Source organism: Ptychodera flava, chromosome 7 (genome assembly GCF_041260155.1).
Source record: "Ptychodera flava strain L36383 chromosome 7, AS_Pfla_20210202, whole genome shotgun sequence".
Classification (NCBI taxonomy): Eukaryota; Metazoa; Hemichordata; class Enteropneusta; family Ptychoderidae; genus Ptychodera; species Ptychodera flava.
In genome coordinates, this window is record NC_091934.1 from 30,976,205 (window position 1) to 30,997,361 (window position 21,157).

Here is a 21,157-nt window from a genome sequence, read left to right on the forward strand (position 1 = left end):
TACGGGCAGCATAATCAAAGCCCACAACAACCAAATACTACATAAAGACAGGGAACAAGAGAAGTTGTGTAACTGCCGCAAAAAAGACGATTGTCCACTTTCAGGAAGCTGCCTCACCTCTTCAGTAATATACAAAGCCACTGTCACCACAAACAACGATCAGAAACACTAAATTGGACTCACGGACTCAACCTTCAAACAAAGATACACGTATCACAAGTATACATTCAAAACACCCAAGCACAGAAATAGCACAGAATTCTCAAAATTCATATGGAAACCCAAAGACAACAACAGAAACTACGATATCAAATGGTCAATTATCGACAGAGCTCCCTCCTCGATTCAAATAAAACCAAACGCTGCAACCTTTGCATAGCAGAAAAACTCCATATAATTTATTCAGACAGCAAATCAACCCTCAACAAACGATCAGAATTCCTCTCAAAATGCAGACACCGCAGCAAATTCCTCCTCATTAATAACTGACTTGCCATTGGCCACAACTGCTTATTTGAATATCCATACTCACCTGCAACACAATATAAACAGTCCCATTCCCGCCAATCCTCACTCCTGATGATTGCTTAGCGCACGAAACAGCCTGTAGAGTGACAACTACAAGTTCCTAGATTCTCAGTATTACCGCCCTGCAGAAATGCATCGAGCACGATACTTTGCCTGCATTGACAAGCAATCCATTTTCGTATATATATATATATATATATATATATATATATATATATATATATATAATATATATATATATATATATTATATATATATATATATATTCTATATGTGTGTGTGTCTCTCTCTGTCTCTCTGTCAAAGAGTTTCTAAATTGGTTGTAGGATTTATCACGAGCATCGGTTGATTTAGTGTCATCTCGAAAGATCTGTCTGTCTGCTGTCTACTATCAATATGTATGTATGTCTGCATGTATGTCTGCATGTATATATATATGTGTGTAGGTTGGTAAGTATGTATTTATGTAGGTAAGTAGGTAGATAGGTAGACAGGTAGGTATAGGCCTAGGTAGGTAGGCGCGGCTAGTAATGTTGGTATCTTGACAATAATGGTTGAGTCAAAGATTACCTGTGAATATTCTGCTTCAATGTATACGCGTTGTGTAAGCAAGATGTATACTATGGCGCGCACATAAAATTAAAGCTTTATTCCGTTTCTGTCGAACTAAGAAATTTTATACGAAATACATGTAACTGCAACTGTATTGAGAAGATTAATCTACACCTTACATTGAAACATGCCTTTCGCAGCCAACATTTTTCTTTAATCATCCCAAAGTCACTTACTAAATCATTTATGTCCCGACAGCGAAATGCTTTGAGCCGGACCCAATACCAAATGGTAGGTTCGAAGCGGATTTTCCCGTTAATGGCGTCGGCGGCATGGTCCAAGTCCTGTGTAACAAGGGGTACAGCTTAGAAGGCATAGGAACCATAGTCTGCCTGGACGGTAATTATGTAAACTATCAACCTGGAGTGACGTCAAGATGTAAAGGTATGTGATACCGAATAGCCGATGGTATCGGCTTCAGAATTCATTTTTTTCTAAGGCAGTTCTCGCCAGGAAATGGAAAGAATTAAGCTTTTCCAGAATTTTCCTCTAGAAAAATTTATCCCTCTATAATAAAGAATTGGGCACCATTCAAAATTTCATACCTGGGAAACATATTACCCAACAGTTTACAACACTTGAAATTCAAAATGGCCGCCAATCCTTGTTATATATCCGTGTTGTATTTTCTATTTCGGAAGAGTAAGCAGGCGAAACTTTATTTCTTCAATAAGTTTTGAGATGGGCCCCCTCATGTGATAGACAAAAAGTATTGTAAAGTTTGTGAGGACGAATATCTGTGCTTGCGGAGCTTGGCTCACCCACCTTAAGGCGATGCTTACTTATTTGTTGACAGCAACCGTGCACGTTACGTTGAAACAACTAAGATGTCGTTTATGAGCAAAATTCAGTGTTTGTACCAGTACCAGTTTTACTCACTTTCTCATGAACTACTTCCGTGCCTAAGACTCGTCGCCAAAACAATTTCAGGGATGGTAGACCGATTTGAAACCGACAAAGAATCTGATACGATTAAACAGACATGTCTATATATACCGTACCTCGCAATGTTTAGTGACCCTCCGTTACACTTCACTACAGAAAGTTGTACCCGTCCGGCATTCATCGACATTATCGACATTGTGAATGGTTTTCCGGATGATAGAGAATACATCACGTCTGGGAATGTGATCACGTTCAGATGTAAGTCTGGTTACTCGATTGTGGGGCGAACACAAGCGACTTGTGATAACGGGGAATTTGACCACATACCACGATGCGTAGGTGAGTGCTTTATCTCTTTGGCAAATGAACGAAGGAGAACACGCAAATTGTAATCGGCTTGTCAGTTTTTCTCAATGAATACTGGAATTGTTACTATTTAATGATTGACACTGACTCCACTTTTTAATTAAGTTTACATATATCATAATTAATAATATCAATAATTGTAATAATATCAATAATTGTAATTTTGTAATATCATACGAAATCTGATTATATTTTCAAGACGTTCGCAGCAACTGATATAAAACAAGGTTATAATCAATGATGCAATAGCAATATCTACTGAATCTGAAGTCATTGTAATGAGCTAAGGCCAAAAAAAAAAATATGTGCTGTTCCGATTACATGGTTTTCAAAAATAGGGTAGGTAGGTAGGGAAATTTTTTTTTTCATTTTTTTTTATTTCTCAATGTGCATTTTGTACGCGTTCAAGAAACTACCAGTGAACAATATCCTCATGAAACGCACTCAAATTGAATACCAATATATTAAAATAAAATATTCATCAGTAGAATTGAAAAGTGTGGTTTATTAGACTGCCACAGAAATTGATATGGCTGAATAACAATTCTTTGACAGGAAAGTGAACTGTTTATCCAAAGGTAAATCCTCAGCTTTTTGCAGTCACTCGCAAGAAAACGCACATACTTTACGTTGAAGTTGTTTGTAGCCTCGCCAACCTGTATATTTGTCTGCTGTACTTCCAACCACGGCCCGGCAGCATCACTGGCACATTCAACTTGAATAGAGTACATTTTACATTCAGAAAAAACCTGGATGGTGTTCCTCCAAAATTTCTTTGAATGTTCGGTTCTGTTTAACAGAAGATAAAATCGACCTTTCTTCACCATGATCACATTTGCGAAACAAAATTGAGTGCGCGTTATGTCCATCGCGAGTCACCATTTTGTTTGAGACGAGGCCTGCTATAAGTAGGGATACCAGGCCCTTTTTTGTTCTTGGTTAAACTTACTTGAATTGTATGTTTTCTTGAAGATCTTGTCTCAGGATTCAAAAAACAGTTTTATCTTGTCTACTTCCAGGGTTATGATTTTTTTAGAATTAAAATATGCTCGATTTTTTGACAAATGGTCAAAAAATTTCAACATATGGCTAAGAGTCAGTTTGTGGGTATCCCTATGAAAAAATATAGTTGTATAATAACATTAATTCTCTAACTAATCGGCTTTAAAATACTTTTTGTGCAATATATTGTAAGAGTAAGGTATAAGGAGCTTTTGTTTTCTTTACACAGAGACTTGTAAAATGCCAAAACTTTTGTGAGACAGAGTTGAAAATTGGACGGCACCGTGTATACTACCAGTCAAAAAGCTATTTTTCGCCATTTTCAAACTACTGTAACTTTCAGAGTTTTTAAGCTAGCTCTGTCAAATTTTGGACAGTTAAACTTGAGTAATAACAAAAAAGAATAAATATATTTTAGATCTGTAAAATTTCTTAAATGTTACATTTGAGAAATTCTGATATTCAAAAAACCAAAATCATAGGAATATGTAAGTCATTGTTCAACTGATCAACTCACAGTACAGAATAATCCCCCTGGAGCTGTCCTTTTTACACAAGAATATTACTCCCCCTAAAAAGCTGTCTTGTTGTACTCAATTTTCCTTTAGCATTGAAATCTAGAGTCAGGGTTATGATTTTTTCCTTTCCTTTCCTTAGATTTTTCATTCTCTCTTCATTTGCCCGTCTTTCAACTTGTCTTGTTTATCAATTCCCGATTCCTGCACTACTCCTGTCTGTCATTTTCCCCAGTTTACGTTAATGCTGTTTAAAAATAAAGGTTGTTTACATACATTTATTATAATAATAACCATGGCATGCTGACTTTATTCCCATACATCATTGAAAGAGTATTCATTTCTGTTGTCAAATATCATTTTGTAAATTTTGTGTAACATCAACAGATGAAAAATGAACACAGTTTAATGTTCGCAAAACTACCAGGGTTAACGTTTGAAAACAGCTGATTGTAGCGTTGGCAGTTAAGTTAGGGGCTGTTCAACGAAGTACGTACGCACGTGCGGCAAAATTCACGGTAAATTCCGAACGCACAGATTTTGAAACTACTCAGAACTGACCTTAACACACAGTTTTTGGTGTACGGGTTTATATTTTAATGATAGAATGACTATAAAAGTAAAATTGACCAAAATTTTGCTCGATTCACTATCACAAAACACTTCCGGTTTTTCACTTGGCCTGATAATATGGCCGCGCTGTGCATGGCCCGTTTCTGAAATGACAACAAGAATGTAAATGAAAGATTACATCAAAAAACGGCCATGAAAATGCTTCAAACTTTCCACAAATTTAATATAACAGTTGCTGTTTGGTATACTAACTCCGATCACTGAAAATTGTCCCTGCATTTTAGCGAAAACCTACCTACAAAACGCCGTTTAGGCACTGAACAACATACTGTAACGAGCCATTCCATTCTAACATAGGAAGTAGTGGCCTGAGAAATGTGCGTGCCATGCCGCAGTACGGCACGCTGTATGGCGAAAAATAATGCTTGATTTTGAGCGCTAAAATGACACGATATTTTTTTCTTTATTTTCAAAAAAATCCCATGGTAGAATTGAATTGAATCTGTGCGTTCGGAACAGTTGAATTGAATTTATTTTTATTGAAAATTTTATTAGACTTTTTGAGATACAGCAGTTTGAAAACCGGAAACCGTTCAGTGTGCAACAACTGTCAGTGTCATGTCGCAAGTTTTCATGAGCGCTGCGCTGAGCGTCTGGCATCACTTCTATAAGAATGACGTATTAGTTCTCGCGTGATTCGCGCGATTTGTCATAGTTCTCGCGTGATTTCATGCGTTTCACGTTTTTTCATATCGTTATTTTTACTTCCGGGTTTACGAGGCTCTAAAAAGTCTAGAGTAGGGGGGTTAAAATTGGGGTAGGTCGGGTAATCGGAACAGCACATATTTTTTTGGCCTAATTGCATTTTCAACAAATTGCAAAACATATCACACAGCAGTGAAGTCATTTGTTGTTCAAACGTCCTACGATAAACAAATGTTGCTCGAATTACATTGGAAAGTACGCCTTTCATAGTTTTCTCACAGACTACCATGTACAGTGAGTGCAATCAACATAATCGATAAGTCCGGAAATCAATGTTCTTTTTATACATATATTCACTTTTTACCTGCCACTTCAAGCAAAGTCTATTTAAATGAATTATCACATATATAAATATAGAGATATAGTTTGTTTTTATGGGGAAATGTTAATAGTTTGCCAAACAGACTCCAATATATTATGATTTCCTGAAGAAGCATTAAATCAGCTACATTTCGCCTTCCTTTAAGGAAAGAGACTTAAAATTGTAGCAAGTCATAAAGGAGAGACTTGAACACATCCCGAGTTTGTAAGGGTGGGTATTTGAAAAATCCGTGAATATTTTTTCGGAATCCCCCCCCCCCCCCCCCTCCAGAAGTGTTTGTGAATGCAGCCTTAGTAGCCTCTTAAAAGTAGTTTACGCATGGAAATGGAAAGAATTAAACTTTTGCCAAATCTTCCCTCCAGGAAACTTTATCTTTCTCGAAATAATTAATAGAGAAGAGGGCACCTTGCAAAACTTGATTCCTGGGATCACGAAACATTTTACAACACTTTAAATTCAAAATGGCCGCCAATTCTTGTTGTCTAAACGCGAAAGAAAAAAAAATATTTTCACAACAGTAAGTAGACGAAAATTTTATTTCTTCCATGAGTTTTGAGGTGGGCCCCCACACGTGATAGACAAAAAGTATTGTAAAGTTTGTGAGTCCGAATATCTGTCCTCGAGGCGCCTGTGCATTTTAACTTCAGACGATGCTTACTTCAAAGTTTCTTGTTGACAACAACCGTGCAAATATGAATGAGCAAAAGTCAGTGTTTCTAACTGTACCAGTTTTACTCACTCTGCCGTGAACTAAATCATGCCTTAGACTCGCCGTCAAAAACAATCACAGAGAAGGTAGACCGATTTAAGACCGACAAAGTATCTGATACGATTAAACATACATGTCTATATATACCGTACATCACAATATTCAGTGACCCTCCGTCACACTTCACTACAGAAAGTTGTACCCGTCCAGCATTGATCGACATCATCAACATTGTGGATGGTTTTCCTGATGATAGAGAATACATCGCGTCTGGGAATGTAATCGCGTTCGAATGTGAGTCTGGTTACTCGATTGACGGTCCAAAACAAGCGACTTGTGATAACGGGGAATTTGACCAGATACCACGATGCGTAGGTGAGTGCTCAAACTCTTTGGCAGATGAACGAAGCTGGTCAGTTTTCCTTGATGAATACTGGAATTGTTACTTTTCAATGATTTACGTTGATTCCACTTTGTATTTAAACTTACGTAATTCTCTGGCGTTGAGGCCTTCCTTATTTGGTTTCAATTTTACTGTATGGGACGTATGTTGATTGTTGTGGCAAAAAAATGATTAAAATAACCCAACATATTTGAGTATTATCATCAGCTTCATATTCGCGTGTCAGAAAAACGCTTAAACTTTTTATAGTAGATGTTTAGGCGTTTGATGCGTCAAATTCGCCGTCTTACTATATAATTAATTTTTGTAAGTTGTAGAAATCAATAATTGTAATTTTGTTATATGTTACGAAATCTGAAAATATTTTCAAGACGTTTGCAGCAACAGATACAAAAAGGTTAGCAATGATGCAATAGCAAGTATCTCTTGAATCTGAAGTCCTTTTAATGAGCCGATTGCAGTTTCAATAAATTGCAAAACATATCACACAGCTGCAAAGTCACTTGTTACTTTGCAATAGCTGAGCCATGCCAGGCACCATTGCATAAATAAACACCGCTTTTCTGCTTTAGCTACCTTAAGCTTCACCCAAACGAAAGCTTGGAAATCTGGAAATCCGAAGATGATATTATGATGTGAAGGTCCCCGTTCTCCGTAAATTGCCCAAATAGGTTCCTTGAATTTAAAATGTGTAGTTGATACAGGGCCGTGCATATCTTATAAGACTTCAATCGCAGTTAAACCGTGAGATGTTGCTGGAGAGAATGCAAGCACAATAATTTTAGAAAATGCAAAAACATCTGCCCCCACAATGAGTGTCTTTAGTTATGCTCTTTATTTTCATTATTAATGGTTTTCCTTGGTCTAGTTTGTGAAGCTATTTTACAAAGAAATAGACTTCGTCGAATGCGAATTTCCTCCTTGAACTGCTCTTTTTCTAAGCTGAAAAATTACTCATCGCTGTGTATGAACGGTACATTTGCTGTGCAATTATCTACATATGCGAATAGAATCAATCAGAAATACTTCCAATAAGATAATGGATAAGTGGGCTTAGCCCTGTGCCTGTCCATGTATATGTTCCGGTACTGCAAAAAAGCCACTGACCTATATAACCAAATAAACTTTTGTTGATAGTCTGCTCGGCAACTGGAAACATTAATATTGATACACTTTCTCCATTCAGCCAACTGTGACATGACAGCTCTACCGAATGCTAGAATAACGGGTTCAAACGTCCATGGCGGTGTCGGCATTGTCAAGTGCAAGGCAGGGTTTATACCGAGCGATGATTACCAAGTGGTCTGCACCAACGGCCAGTGGCGCGGACCGATAATCTGTGAAGGTAAATACTGAAATAAGGGAGTCAGAACAGAACTTTGTGAACCAAATTTCAACTGGACTGAAAGGTCAGTCGCTCGAGGCGCCCTCTATTCTACCTTGAGCGACGGATCTTTCAGTTTAAACTGCAACAAAAAAGCAAATAACTAGAGAATGTCCACTCACGTTACGTTCTATCATATATGTAGACAGAAACTGACAGACATTTGTAATTCTCGCGAGACCAATTCGCTGGAAAGATATCCGATGTATTGTTTGGGTTATCAGGAAATTTAATAGTTTTAATTTGTTGTTTTTGAACCGTACATTTTCAGATTCGAGAGGATATGCACACTTTCCGGGAGCGTCTCTGTGCTTGTTTGCGTATACCAGCAAATAGTTCTTAACCTGTTTAACCGTACATTTCCGGATTTGAAAGAAATTAGTTTTTCAGGTAGCTCGTAAATGTTTAAACTTTACAAGTAATGTTTCACAAAGCACCACTCATCGCCTTCTTTTATCGACGCTGGGACATTTCTTCTCGGACGAAATGACAAAGTTATTCGTTTCAAAGTTACGCAAACGCGAGGGAGGGATATTGTTTAATATTTGTTTTCCGAACCACCGTAACAAATCATAAAATCATATTCACATGGATGACCAATCGTCCTCAGAGGGTAAGCGTTTCCTGGATCTACTTAATTCATTCGACCTTGTCCAGCTGGTCAATGGCGCAACACATCGCAAAGGTCATATCCTGAACGTGATCGTTGCTCGCTCTATCGATGCTGACCTATTGACAAATGTACGACCAATAGATATGTGCATTCCCGATCACTATCCAGTATTCTTTGTCATCAATTTATCAAGACCAACCAGAGTAAGTGGCAAAGAAATACCGTGTCATCAGATTCGGAAAATAAAACTTGATAACCTGTCAGCCGACATCGACTGCTTTGTCTCAAAACTTTCAATTTTTCGTTGTCGACAGGGAAATTTCCTGGTCGTCTGAAACTGGCACTGGTCACTCCAATTCTGAAGAAAGCATCATTGGATCAGGATGTTTTAAACAATTATCAACCGGTGTCAAATTTATCATTTATATCAAAGATTACAGAGAAAGTCGTAGCGGCCCGATTACAGAGCCATCTTAATGTCAATAATTTACATGTACCTCGTCAATCTGCGCATAGAAAATATCATAGTACTGAGACCGCTCTACTCCATTCACATATTGATATCGCTTGTGCCATTGGTCAACAGAAAGTTGGTTTGCTTCTCATGCTTGATTTGTCGGCAGCCTTTGATACTGTTAGCCATGATCTTTTGTTACACAAACTTCGTTCAATTGGCATCACTGGAAATGTGCTATCATGGTTTTCTTCCTATCTCTCGAACCGTGATCAATGTGTAATTCTCAATGGTGCTGTGTCCGCCACCTAAAATTGGAATGTGGGGTCCCCCACGGGAGTGTACTCGGTCCCATTTATTTACATGATACACATCATCATTAGCTGAATTGCTCGTTGATCGCGGTGTCTCATATCAATCGTATGCGGATGATACGGGGATTTACATCTCGTTTGAGGTTGATGACTCTGCACTCGAGCCATTGCTCAGATTTCTGATTGTATCAGGGGTGTGCAGTTTTGGATGTTGAGTCACCGTTTGAAGATGAATGCCAGTAAGACAGAGGCATCTGCTTTGGAACGAGGCATTCCCTTTCCCGTCTCGGACCTGTGGATGTTGCAATAGGCGGCTCCCTCGTGCATTCGGCTCCAGTTGTCAAAAATCTTGGTGTTCTTCTCGATAGCCAATTGACGATGGAGTGGCATGTGACATCCACATGCAGGAGTGCATACTTCCATTTACGGAATATAGCTCGCATCTGTAAATTTCTCCCACGTTTGTCACTTGAAAGGCTCATTCATGCTGTCATTTTTGCCAAGTTGGAATATTAGGAATGTATTGTTTCTTGGGCTTCCTTTATGTTTTAATACTACGGAAACTACAGCTAGTTCAAAATAGCGCGGCTCGCCTATTGTCTGGCTGCCGCAAGTATGATCACATATCTCCTGTTTTAAGATCACTTCACTGGCTCCCAATCGAGCGTAGAATTGAATTCAAAGTCTAATTACTGGTTTTTAAGGCACTTCATGGTCTTGCGCCTATCTATATTATCGACCTCTTAAAAGCCAGGAGTAATACGCGCCGTCTACGTTCTTCAGATTCGGGCTTGCTTGAGGTTCCGTTCACGAGGTCTTCTTTCATATACAAACGGGCCTTCAGCCATGTCGCTCCGCGTTTATGTAACGATTTACCGGCTGATTGTAGAATGTGCAATAACGTCGATTGTTTTAAGAAACGTCTAAAAACGCATCTCTTCCTCAAACATTTAATACATTGTCTTTTTAAGATTTTTAAAATTTTCCTGTGCCTGTTTTTAGTGTCAAGGGTTTGTTTATTTTTTTACATTTGTGAATCGTTTAGAGCATTTTATGGATTTAAGGTATAGAAAAATAAATTATTATTATTATTATTATTATTATTATTATTATTATTATTACAAGTTAAGGGGCTATAAGTATTATATAGAAATCTAAAAAACAGTTCATTGAAGCTGTGGGACTTCTGAAAAAAAAATGTTGTTACTCCTGAATGGTTGCCATGGAAACATCTCACATTAAAATGAGTGTGATTTTTTTCGGTGTGCTAACCAGAAACCCATTATTATCAATTTTTTACATCAGTTAATAGTTCTTTAACAGAATTAGGGAAAAAATAACATTTTCAATGCCAAAATAGTTACTATGGTAACTCGAAACATTTAAATAAGTCTGACATTTGTGTTTTTCTGACCCGAACTTCCCCACTAGATAATTTTTATATCAATCAAAGTAACTTTTCAAGGGATATTAGAAAAACTGAAATTTTCAACACCTAAAATGGTTACCATGGAAACATGGGGCAGTGAAATCGATATCATATTTGGTCTTTTCGACCCAAAATACCTTATGGTGAAATTTTCACGGAAATTGAACCTATTATTATTCGTGTTATTATTTCTATATAATACTTTATTATTATTATTATTATTATTATTAAAGTGATGAATATGATTCTTGTTTATATCGTGTCTTTCATCAGATTTGTTGTCCGAGTACATAGCAGTGTACTTCCCCTTTGAGAACGACTTTCGAGATGTCAGCGGCAATGGACGCGACGGGGTGCCAGTGCAAACGGTGTCGTTTGCGGAGAACATGGGCGTGTCTGGCACCGCGGCGTGGTTCACAGGGGATGGACGAGTGGAAGTGCAGACAGAATTCCTTGCCAACAACAACTTTTCAGTCAGTCTGTGGTTCAAGCAGACGAACAACGTTTTGCGGAAGCAGGGACTGGTTTCTCTTCAAGGGTATGGCGATGTAAAAGGCAGCGAGCTGGTCTTACCGGGCACCGAAAACCAGGTCCTGTACGCCGGAGTTGCTACTCCGGGGGAGGACGATTGGGACTACGTTGACATAACAGCGATGTCGAACCGTTGGCACCATGCCCTGTATACGTATGACGGCACGGAGTTCAACCTTTATTTCGACGGGGAAAAGCAAAACAGATCTACATTTTCCGAATGTTGTCTGGAGATCCTGAAGCAAGGCTACGCAACCCTTCGCATAGGCCAAACTGGCTTGGGCCAAGCTAGACAGTACTTCTACGGGCTAATCGACGAAGTGTATATCTTAAACATGACCGTGAACGAAACCACAGCACTCATGATGTACAAGCGAGATACAGGTAGGTAGTTAGGTAGCTAGGTAGACAAGTAGGTACAGGTAGGTAGGCAGGTATATGGACAATAATGTGGTGTCGAAGGTATTTGGCAAAATTTTCTTTTCAAACCTGTGAAAATGTTGCTTGAATGTGTACAAGTTGTAAAGGAAAATACCATTGTACAGGCACGCGCATAAAACTTCAGTTTTATTCCGTATTTTTGCAAGTAAGAAATGTTACCACGTCACACATGTACCAGAGGAATAATTAATACCTGATATAGGAACATGATTTTCGCAGCTTATAGTTTTTCTTTGTTTATAATCCCAAAGTCACTTCCTCAATCATTTGTGTCGCCACAGCGAAATGCTTTGAGCCGCCGGACCCAATACCAAATGGCCGGTACGAGGCGGATTTTCCCGTTAATGGTGTCAACGGCACGGTCAAAGTCCTGTGTAACGAGGGGTACAGTCTTGCAGGCGCAGACACCGTAACCTGCACGAACCGTAATTACGTCAACTATCAACCTGGAGTGACGTCAAAATGTAAAGGTATGTGTTACTGAATATCCGACAGCATCGGCTTCAGAATTCATTTTTTTTCTGAGTCAAGAGAGCACGAGAGATTTGTTAAATAAGGCTGCATTCATAAGCACCTCTGGAGGGGGCGGAGGATTTCGGGGGAGGGAGATTTGAACAAAATACAACACGTCCTGGGGATCTGAAAAAATGACATTACAAAGGGGGCGGGGGACTTGAAATATATGAAATAAACATTCAACTTCAAATACCTTCTGGCGCTTTCATTTCCTTCCATTTCCATTTTTCGGCGCGCCATTCAGTTGTAAGGTATATTAAACAATTTATTGATGATACAAGCAGACACCTTGAGGCAAAAGATTTAGGTTTTCATGATTTCTACTTACCCAATTCCTCTGTTGTGCAAAACCATCCTCTATAATGATTGCAAATTTTCAACTTAGCCTTTCAATAACAATTTGGAAGATAAGTTATTTGATTACATTGTGCCCTTGACAATACATTTGGTCAAGGTCAATGTCAAATAAATATAAAAATTTAGCTAGTTTTGTATTTAAAAAATTATTCATAATTTTCTCATTGACTACTATGTATAGTGGATCAACATTTTGAGCGAAATAACAAACGTTTATAGTTTTCTCATAGACTACCATGTATAGTGAGTGAATCAACATATAAAGTCGATGAAATCCGAAAATCAGTTTTTGTACACACATTCACTTTTACCTGCCACTTCAAGCAAAGTACATTTACATGAATTATCACACACATATAAATGTAGATATATAGCTTGTTTTTATGGGATTCCAAAAATATTAACAGTTTGCCAAATAGACTCCCATGTATTATGATTTGATATTTTCATGAAATACTGCTCATAAAAATCACCCTCTGAGAGAAAATAGGAAGTTCCCGTGCACGTCAGTCACCAAATTAGGGGCGGGGTTTTAGTCACATGAGCATTGTAACGATAGGCAACAATCCCGCGGCTTGGACGCACTCTTTAGGTAGCCGTCCTTCAGTGAGCAGTGCATATCTTTACTCTCCGGATCTAACCTCTTGGCTACCGCTATTTCCTTAAATCTTGCGTTAAATCATGTTTCTCGCTACTATTACGTAGGTCTCCGTAAGGCTGAGGTGCCAGATTTACAGGTATACAAAGCTAGTTTTCCTAGTTCTCTTTGTTGGTTTTGTCTGAGTCAAGGCGTGTGTTCAGTCGCCTCTCTAGATCCAGTTTCATACGTGCTTGTTCTGTCCTCGCACAAGTCGAACACCTCCCGGTGACGGACGTCATTTAGAGACAAGTTCACGTTACCACACTACAGATTTAAATTTCTGAGAAAATAGTCCTAACGTATTTTATTAGGTGTTGGCTTTCATGGTATTTGTGGTAATTCTGTGGATTTCGTTACAATATTTCCGACGAAGCACTATCGGCCACATTGTGCCTTCCTTTGAGGGGAGGGACTTAAAATACGGCTAGTTTACAATCGGATTCGAACCCACAACATACGGCATCAGTCGCCTAGCTGAGAGGCCACAGACAGAACCGGTCGGCTGTTTCTCCACTCCCAAAAAAGAGTGGTTCAATAGCCGGCTAAGTTGTTACATTTTTCTGACTGAGACAGCTCAGCACGTTGTAGAGTTCGTGAAGCACTCACGCACGCATGCTCACTATCATACATCGCACATACACACTTTATCGAAGCGAAGAAACGAAAAATTATAATAAGTCAGAAGGGAGGCCCCACTCCCTCCAGAGGTGTTTGTGAATGCATCCTAAGTTGCCCTTTTTCAGGTAGTTTACGCCTGAAAATGGAAAGAATTAAACTTTTGCTAAAACTTTCCTCCAGGAAACTTTACCCCTCTCGAAATCAATAAAAGAGAAGAGGGCACCATGCAAGGTGTGACACCTAGGAAACATATTACCAAACATTTCACAACACTTGAAAGTTATAATGGCCGCCAATCTTTGTTATCTAAACATCTAAACGGGAAAGAAAAAAACATTCTGTTTTCAAAAGAGTAAGGACAATGAAAACTTTATTCCATCCATGAGTTTTGATGTGCCCCCCCCAAAAAATATTGCAAAGTTTTGGAGTCCGAATATCAATCCTTGAGGCGCTTGGCGCCTTCTTCCTTTAGACGATGCTCACTTCAAGGTTTCTTCTGACAACAAACACAGATATATATATATATATATATATATATATATATATATATATATATATATATAATATATATATATATATATATATATATATATAAAACAGATTACTTCAAGTACAAAGTAATGAAATCTATTACTTAAGTTTCATGCATCTTGCAATCCTCAGATAGAGTGAAAGGATTTCTAGCTCGACACTCTTACATATATGATTGGGACGAACCATTCTATTTGTAGGTAGTGTTAAAATTCGACAAATAATATTTGTTTTGGTGGCGACATTTTGAAACCAACTCAGAGCGTTTGTTTAACAGTGCAGATTTGTCAGCATTGATAATGTGTATCTTTTCTGATATACAAAGATTACATCGCTTGTTCATGTTAGAGTAGGTCAATGCTTTATCAATAATTGACCATGAAATGTCAAAGTCTTGTCCCTTATTTCTTAAGTTCCATACATATTTTGATAACTCGGTGTCGTTTTTGTATCTCTCGTTGCGGAACGACTTCATGTGATTAGTGTAGCGCGTCTTGAAGGTGTTGTCAGTGAGGCCGATATAAACCCTCTCTCCGTTGCCCTCCGTTGATACGTTGGCCTTGTAAACCACGCCTTTGACTTGACAGTTACCCTTCAAGGGGCAAGCCAACTTAACCCTGCAATTGCAATCAGCTGGTTGGTCCTTACGCTGTTCTCCGGAGATTACCCTCTTATTGTGCGATTTGATTATACTTTGATTATATATATATATATATATATATATATATATATATATATATATATATATATATATATATATATATATATATATATATATATATATATATATATATTAATCATCAGTGCTTGAAAAAGGTGTGCTAGTCATACCGAAACGTCGCCGTCAATTAAACGTTGGCATTGGAACTAAGGTACACTTTGAACATCTCAACAGTTCGTAAGTCACTACAAGTATAATATATATATATATATATATATATATATATATATATATATATATATATATATATATATATATATATATATATATAATATATGTATATATACATACATACATACATACATACATACATATATATGTATATATATATATATATATATATATATATATATATATATATATATATATATATATATATATATAAGCAACTCAGATATCATGTACCAGTTCCAGTTTTACTCACTCTGACGTGAACTGCTCTCATCCCTCATACTCTCCGCCAAAACAATTTCAGGGACGGTAGACCAAGGTTAAGAGCGACAAAGTATCTGATACGATTAAACATACATGTCTATATACACCGTAGATCGCAATATTCAGTGACCCTCCGTTACACTTCACTACAGAAAGTTGTACCCGTCCAGCATTGCACGACATCGAGATTGTGGATGGTTTTCCGGATGATAGAGAAAAGATCGCGTCTGGGAATGTGATCACGGTCAGATGTAAGTCTGGGTACTCGATTTTGGGGTCCACACAAGCGACTTGTAATAACGGGGAATTCGACCACATACCACAATGCGTAGGTGAGTACTTAAACTCTTTGGCAGATGAACAAAGGAGAACACGCAAAGTGTATTCAGCTTGTCAGTTTTTCTCCATGAATATATGTACTGGAATTGTTACGTTGATTCCACTTTGTAATTAAATTTATATATTTCTCCGGCGTTGAGGCCTTGGTGATTTTGTTTCAGTTTTACAGTTACATGGGACGTCTGTTGATTGTTGTCGCAAAAAATTGACTAAAATAACCCAACATATTTGAGTATTATCATCAGCTTCATATAAGAATGTTGAAAAAAATTACTAACTTCTTGTAGTGGACATTAAAACGTTTGATGCGTCAAGTTCGCAGTCTTTCGATATTATTAATTTTTGCCAGTTTTTCAAATCAATAATTGTAATTTTGTAATATCTTACGAAATCTGAAAATATTGTAAATACGTTCGGAGCAAAAAAAGGTTAGCAATGATGCAATTAGCAAGTATCCATCGAATCTGAAGTCATTGTAATGAGCTAATTGCAAAAAAGTGCAAAACATATCACACAGCTGTGAAGTAATTTGTTACTCTGCAATAGTTGAGCCATGCCAGGCACAATTCATAAAAAAGAAACACCACTTTTTCACTTAAGCTACCTTAACCTGAACGAAAGCTTGGAAAATCTGGAAATCTGAAGATGATATTATGGTGTGAAGGTCGCCATACTCGGTAAATTGTTGAAATAGGTTCCTGGAATTCAAAATGTGTCGGTGATACAGGGCCTTGCACATCTTAAACGGCTTCCATTGCAGTTTAACCGCAAGATGTTGCTGGAAATAATTCAAGCACAATAATTTTAGAAAATGCAAAACCATCTGCTCCCACATAGTGAGTGTCTTTAGTTATGCTCTTATTTTATTATTCATGGTTCTCTTAGTCCATTTTGTTGAAGGTATTTTACTAATAAAATAGACTTCGTCGAATGCGAAATTCCTTCGTGAAGTGCTCCTTTTAAGTATTGTTAATAGTCTGCTCAGCAACTGGAAACATTAATGTAGTTACACCTTCTCCATACAGCCAACTGTGACATGACAGCTCCGCCGAATGCTAGGATAAGGGGTTCAAACGCCCACCATGGTGTTGCAATCGTCAAGTGCAAGGCAGGCTTTACACCAAGCGATGATTACAAAGTGAATTGCAGGTTCAGCCAGTGGCACGGGCCGATGCCAGTCTGTAAAGGTAAATACTGAAATCAGAGAAGTCAGAAAAGAACTTCGTGAAAATAACTTTAACTGGACTGAAAGATCAGTCGCTCGAGGCGCCCTCTCTGCTCTCCCACTAGCGACGGATCTTTCAGTTAAAACTGCAACAAAAGGGGCACATAAGTGGAGAATGTCCACTCACGTTGCGTTCTATCATATTTATAGAATGACAAACATTTGGACTTATCTCGCGAAACGTGTTCGCTGGAAAGATATCCAATATATCACGTTGGGTCCGTGCCTGTTTCGGTTACCAGAAAAATTGACAGTTTTGCTTTTTAATCATGCATTTCCATATTTGAGAGGAAATGTACACTTTCCGAGGGCGTCGAGAACGTAAATGTTTAAAATTTCTGCTCTGGTTTGTGTCATCAGAAAAATATATTCTTAACCTGTTTAACCTAGATTTGAGTAAAAAATGCAGATGTCTGAAGTCGTAAATGTCTAAACTTTAGAATATAATTGTTTCACGAAGCACAACTCATCGTCTTCCTTTATCAACTACTGGACTTTTCTTCTCATCCGAAATCCATAAAGGTAATGCTTTTTAAAGGTAGACGAACATGATGGGGAGTACTGTTTAATACATGTATTTGTTTTCGGAACCATAGCAACAAACTATAAAGAGCTGAACATGATCTTTTATGTCATGTTTACCTTCAGATTTGTTGTCCGAGTACATAGCAGTGTACTTCCCCTTTGAGAACGACTTTCGAGATGCCAGCGGCAATGGACGTGGCGGGACGCCAGAGGGTAGAGTGTCACGTGCGGAGAATGGCGTCACTGGCAACGCGGCGTGGTTCACAGGGTATGGGCAAGTGGAAGTGCAGACAGAATTCCTCACCAACAACAACTTTTCAGTCAGTCTGTGGTTCAAGCAGACGCGCATTTATGATCGGACCCAGGGACTGATTTCTCTTGAAGGCTATGGCGATGTACTAGGCAGCGAGCTGGTCTTGCCGCAGTTCGAAAACCAGGTCCTGTACGCCGGAATAGCTAGTCCTGGGGGGAACGATTGGGACTATGCTGACATAGCAGCGACGTCGAACCACTGGCACCATGCCCTGTATACGTATGACGGCGTGGAGTTCAACCTTTATTTCGACGGGGAAAAGCCAGATAGATTTCCCGAGTGTTGTATGGAGATCGAGAAGAAAAACCACGCACCGCTCCGCATTGGCCAAACAGGCTTTCACAATTACAGACAGTACTTCTACGGACTGATCGACGAAGTGTACATATTCAACATGGCCCTGAACGAAACCACAGCCCATATCATGTACGAGAGAGACAAGAGCCACTGCGGGGACCCACAACTACTGGTCCAATACACATTTAACGACGGGGTACAAGATTCCTCCTGCTACGGGTGGAACGGCGTCCCCCACGGCAGAGTGTCGAAGGGTCGAGAAGGTGCAGCCTGGTTCGAACAGGGACGGATCGAAATCGAAGAGTTCAGAAATTTCATTTGGGGTTCTTCAGTTTCCATCAGCTTCTGGTTCCAATGCTTTAACTGCTCGGAGGGACGGAGCTATCCCGCGCCGGAAAAATTCCCTCGAAACCGAAAGGGGCTCATCACAAACGGAAAGGGGTATGACTCGCCAGGAACTTTTGAGCTTGCTCTGGATGACACGGAAGAGGGCACCTTCATTGAGGTAGAATTCGTACGCTTTGAACGCGACTTTTTGTACAGTAAGTCGGTCTTCAGTCCCCGAGAGCTTAGAGCACAGGTAACCGGTGTACAACACGTCGTTCTCGTTCACGATAACAGCGGTTCGCGCCTCTACTTGGACGGCCACCAAGTCGCCAACTCTTCAAATACAGGTGAACTGCATGTGGCTCACAACTCGATCACCATCGGTGTAACTTACAGTGATGACTCCAATCACACACACTACTTCCAGGGTGAAATGGACGACCTTAGAATCTATAGCAAAACCCTGAGCGAGGAAGATATCAAAGAATTACATTTAGCGGGTCCGCAATAAAAACTCAACGTTTACCTTACACTATGTGACAGACAACATACATTTTCTCATCTTTCTTGATATCAGCTAGTTAGGTCTTCGAAAAGGGCATGAGATGTGCCACACATATATGGCTTACGTCTCATAGTGTTTACAGACTGTGGTTCTGTTCTGTTGTTTAGCAATCAAAATATTTTACATAAACCAAACATTTAATGTCTCAAATATTTTTTAAAACCAGCTTTGCAAACATTGTTATCATGATACCGGACAAACTAACAAAAATCATAACACAAGTAGACATGCCTATTTCAAACATCTACTTTTTTCTAAGTTTGGGAAACAATCATCGGCACCAAGCGACCTTTCCCCAACTCTTTGCACTATATTTAGTCAGTTATGATAGTTATGAAGACAACAATACCAAACCAAACATTGTTTGCTGCGTAAGATGTTCTAAGATAGGCTTTTCTTGATTAAAATGCATGCATGGAAAGTTTATCTAAACTAGCTTTTTGACGTCGATTATCGAGTTAAATTTTTGGCAGAAAATACTTTAAGTGTGGTATATGTATGCATTATAGTATCACTAATAAAATTAACAATTGTAACCGATAAACAAATTTGTTATTTTTTTTCAGAAGCCTCACAATGAGGAATTTGCATGTTCAATAGGCTCCTTGAAATCCTACACTGTAAAGTTAAGTGTTCAAGGATAGAACTACACCAATTAAACGCCTTTCTGTAACACTTTTTGAACGCGTCTAGACGTTCAGAAATTTAACACTACGTGTTCAACCAACGTTCAATTTTTGAACACACGTGTGCAGATCTTGAACACTATGTGTTCATCAGACATTATATTGAACACCATGGTGTTCCATATCTGAACACTCGTTGCACATGAAATGTGTTCAAAACTTTGAACGCATTTACGCGTTCAAAGGGCTGTAACACTTTTTGAACGCATGGACGCCGTTCAACGATAAGTGCGTTAGAGGATTGAACACATGATATGCACTTGTTGAACACATTAACTTTTGGCGTTCAGGGGGTGTTCAAGCCTTGAAATAACTTAACGGACCACTGATATTCAGTAAAGTTATTTTATTCTAAAAATACAGAGACGGATAATTTTAAGATACAAATTTTTTGACCAAAAATGGCAAAAGTTGACCCCAAAATAAAAACTTGCAGATTTCATCATAACTTGAGTCCCTTTGTCTTAAAAATGTCTGAAATGTCTTTTATGTCTCAAAAATACAAATTTGCATATTTCTGCATAATTTGAACTATCTGAAAAAGCTATCCGCAGAGACTTATGCAAAATATCAAGAGACTTATGTCAAAAATATCAAAGCTGTTCATTAAGTAGTTTTGAAGAAGATTTTTAAAGATTTTTTGACCAAAAACGAAAAAAATTGCCATGAAAAATAAAGATTTGTATATTTCATTACAACTAGCACAGATTTTACGAAGGTCATTGTTAAGGACATGTCTACCAAATATTGAAGACGTCGAACCAACAGTAAGAGAGAAGAAGATTTTTGCCAAAAAATAGCAAAATTCGCCTCAAAAATACAAATTTGCGTATTTCACCATAACTTGAACATGATTAGGGTAATCTCTGGGAACCTGTACTCCAAATATTAAAGGAATCGTACTGGCCGTTTTGAAGAAAAACCTTGGGATGTATAAATTTGAGGACGATGCCTCACATTCACCTATTAGATAAGCTCTGCGTCGCTAAAAGCAAAGCTAAAAGACAGTAACAAATCGAGAACAAAAGACGTGTTGATCTACAATACAAAATAATCTAAGATTGGGTAGCAGGCTATGATCAACTAAATGTGACTGGAGCATAAGCCTTCAAAGGCGTGGTGCCTCCTTCATTAGATGCAAGGGTGCAATGAAGAATTGAAGCAGAAAGCGACAGAAAATTCAGAGTGAAAATTTCAGAAAATTCAGAAATTCAGA

At 38.4% G+C, this 21,157-nt stretch overlaps 1 protein-coding gene across 1 annotated transcript; it reads left to right on the forward strand.

Annotated features, from left to right (window-relative positions):
- The first annotated feature begins 1,412 nt into the window (after positions 1-1,412).
- LOC139136441 (complement factor H-like) lies at positions 1,413-19,754 on the forward strand. Its single transcript, XM_070704166.1, has 9 exons — positions 1,413-1,524; positions 2,182-2,364; positions 6,470-6,652; positions 7,867-8,025; positions 11,148-11,789; positions 12,128-12,316; positions 15,817-15,996; positions 17,029-17,190; positions 17,877-19,754. Exons 1-9 carry the CDS (start codon positions 1,413-1,415, stop codon positions 19,199-19,201), a joined length of 3,135 nt encoding a protein of 1,044 aa, XP_070560267.1. The 3' UTR covers positions 19,202-19,754.
- Positions 19,755-21,157: the final 1,403 nt, after the last annotated feature.

Bases quoted from the DNA above. Each gene is read 5' to 3' on its own strand.
- LOC139136441 (XM_070704166.1), top strand. From the start codon at position 1,413: ATGGTCCAAGTCCTGTGTAACAAGGGGTACAGCTTAGAAGGCATAGGA. The intron at 12,317-15,816 runs GTATGTGTTACT...ACTTCACTACAG, and splicing joins AGTGACGTCAAAATGTAAAG to AAAGTTGTACCCGTCCAGCA. The intron at 15,997-17,028 runs GTGAGTACTTAA...TTCTCCATACAG, and splicing joins CCACATACCACAATGCGTAG to CCAACTGTGACATGACAGCT.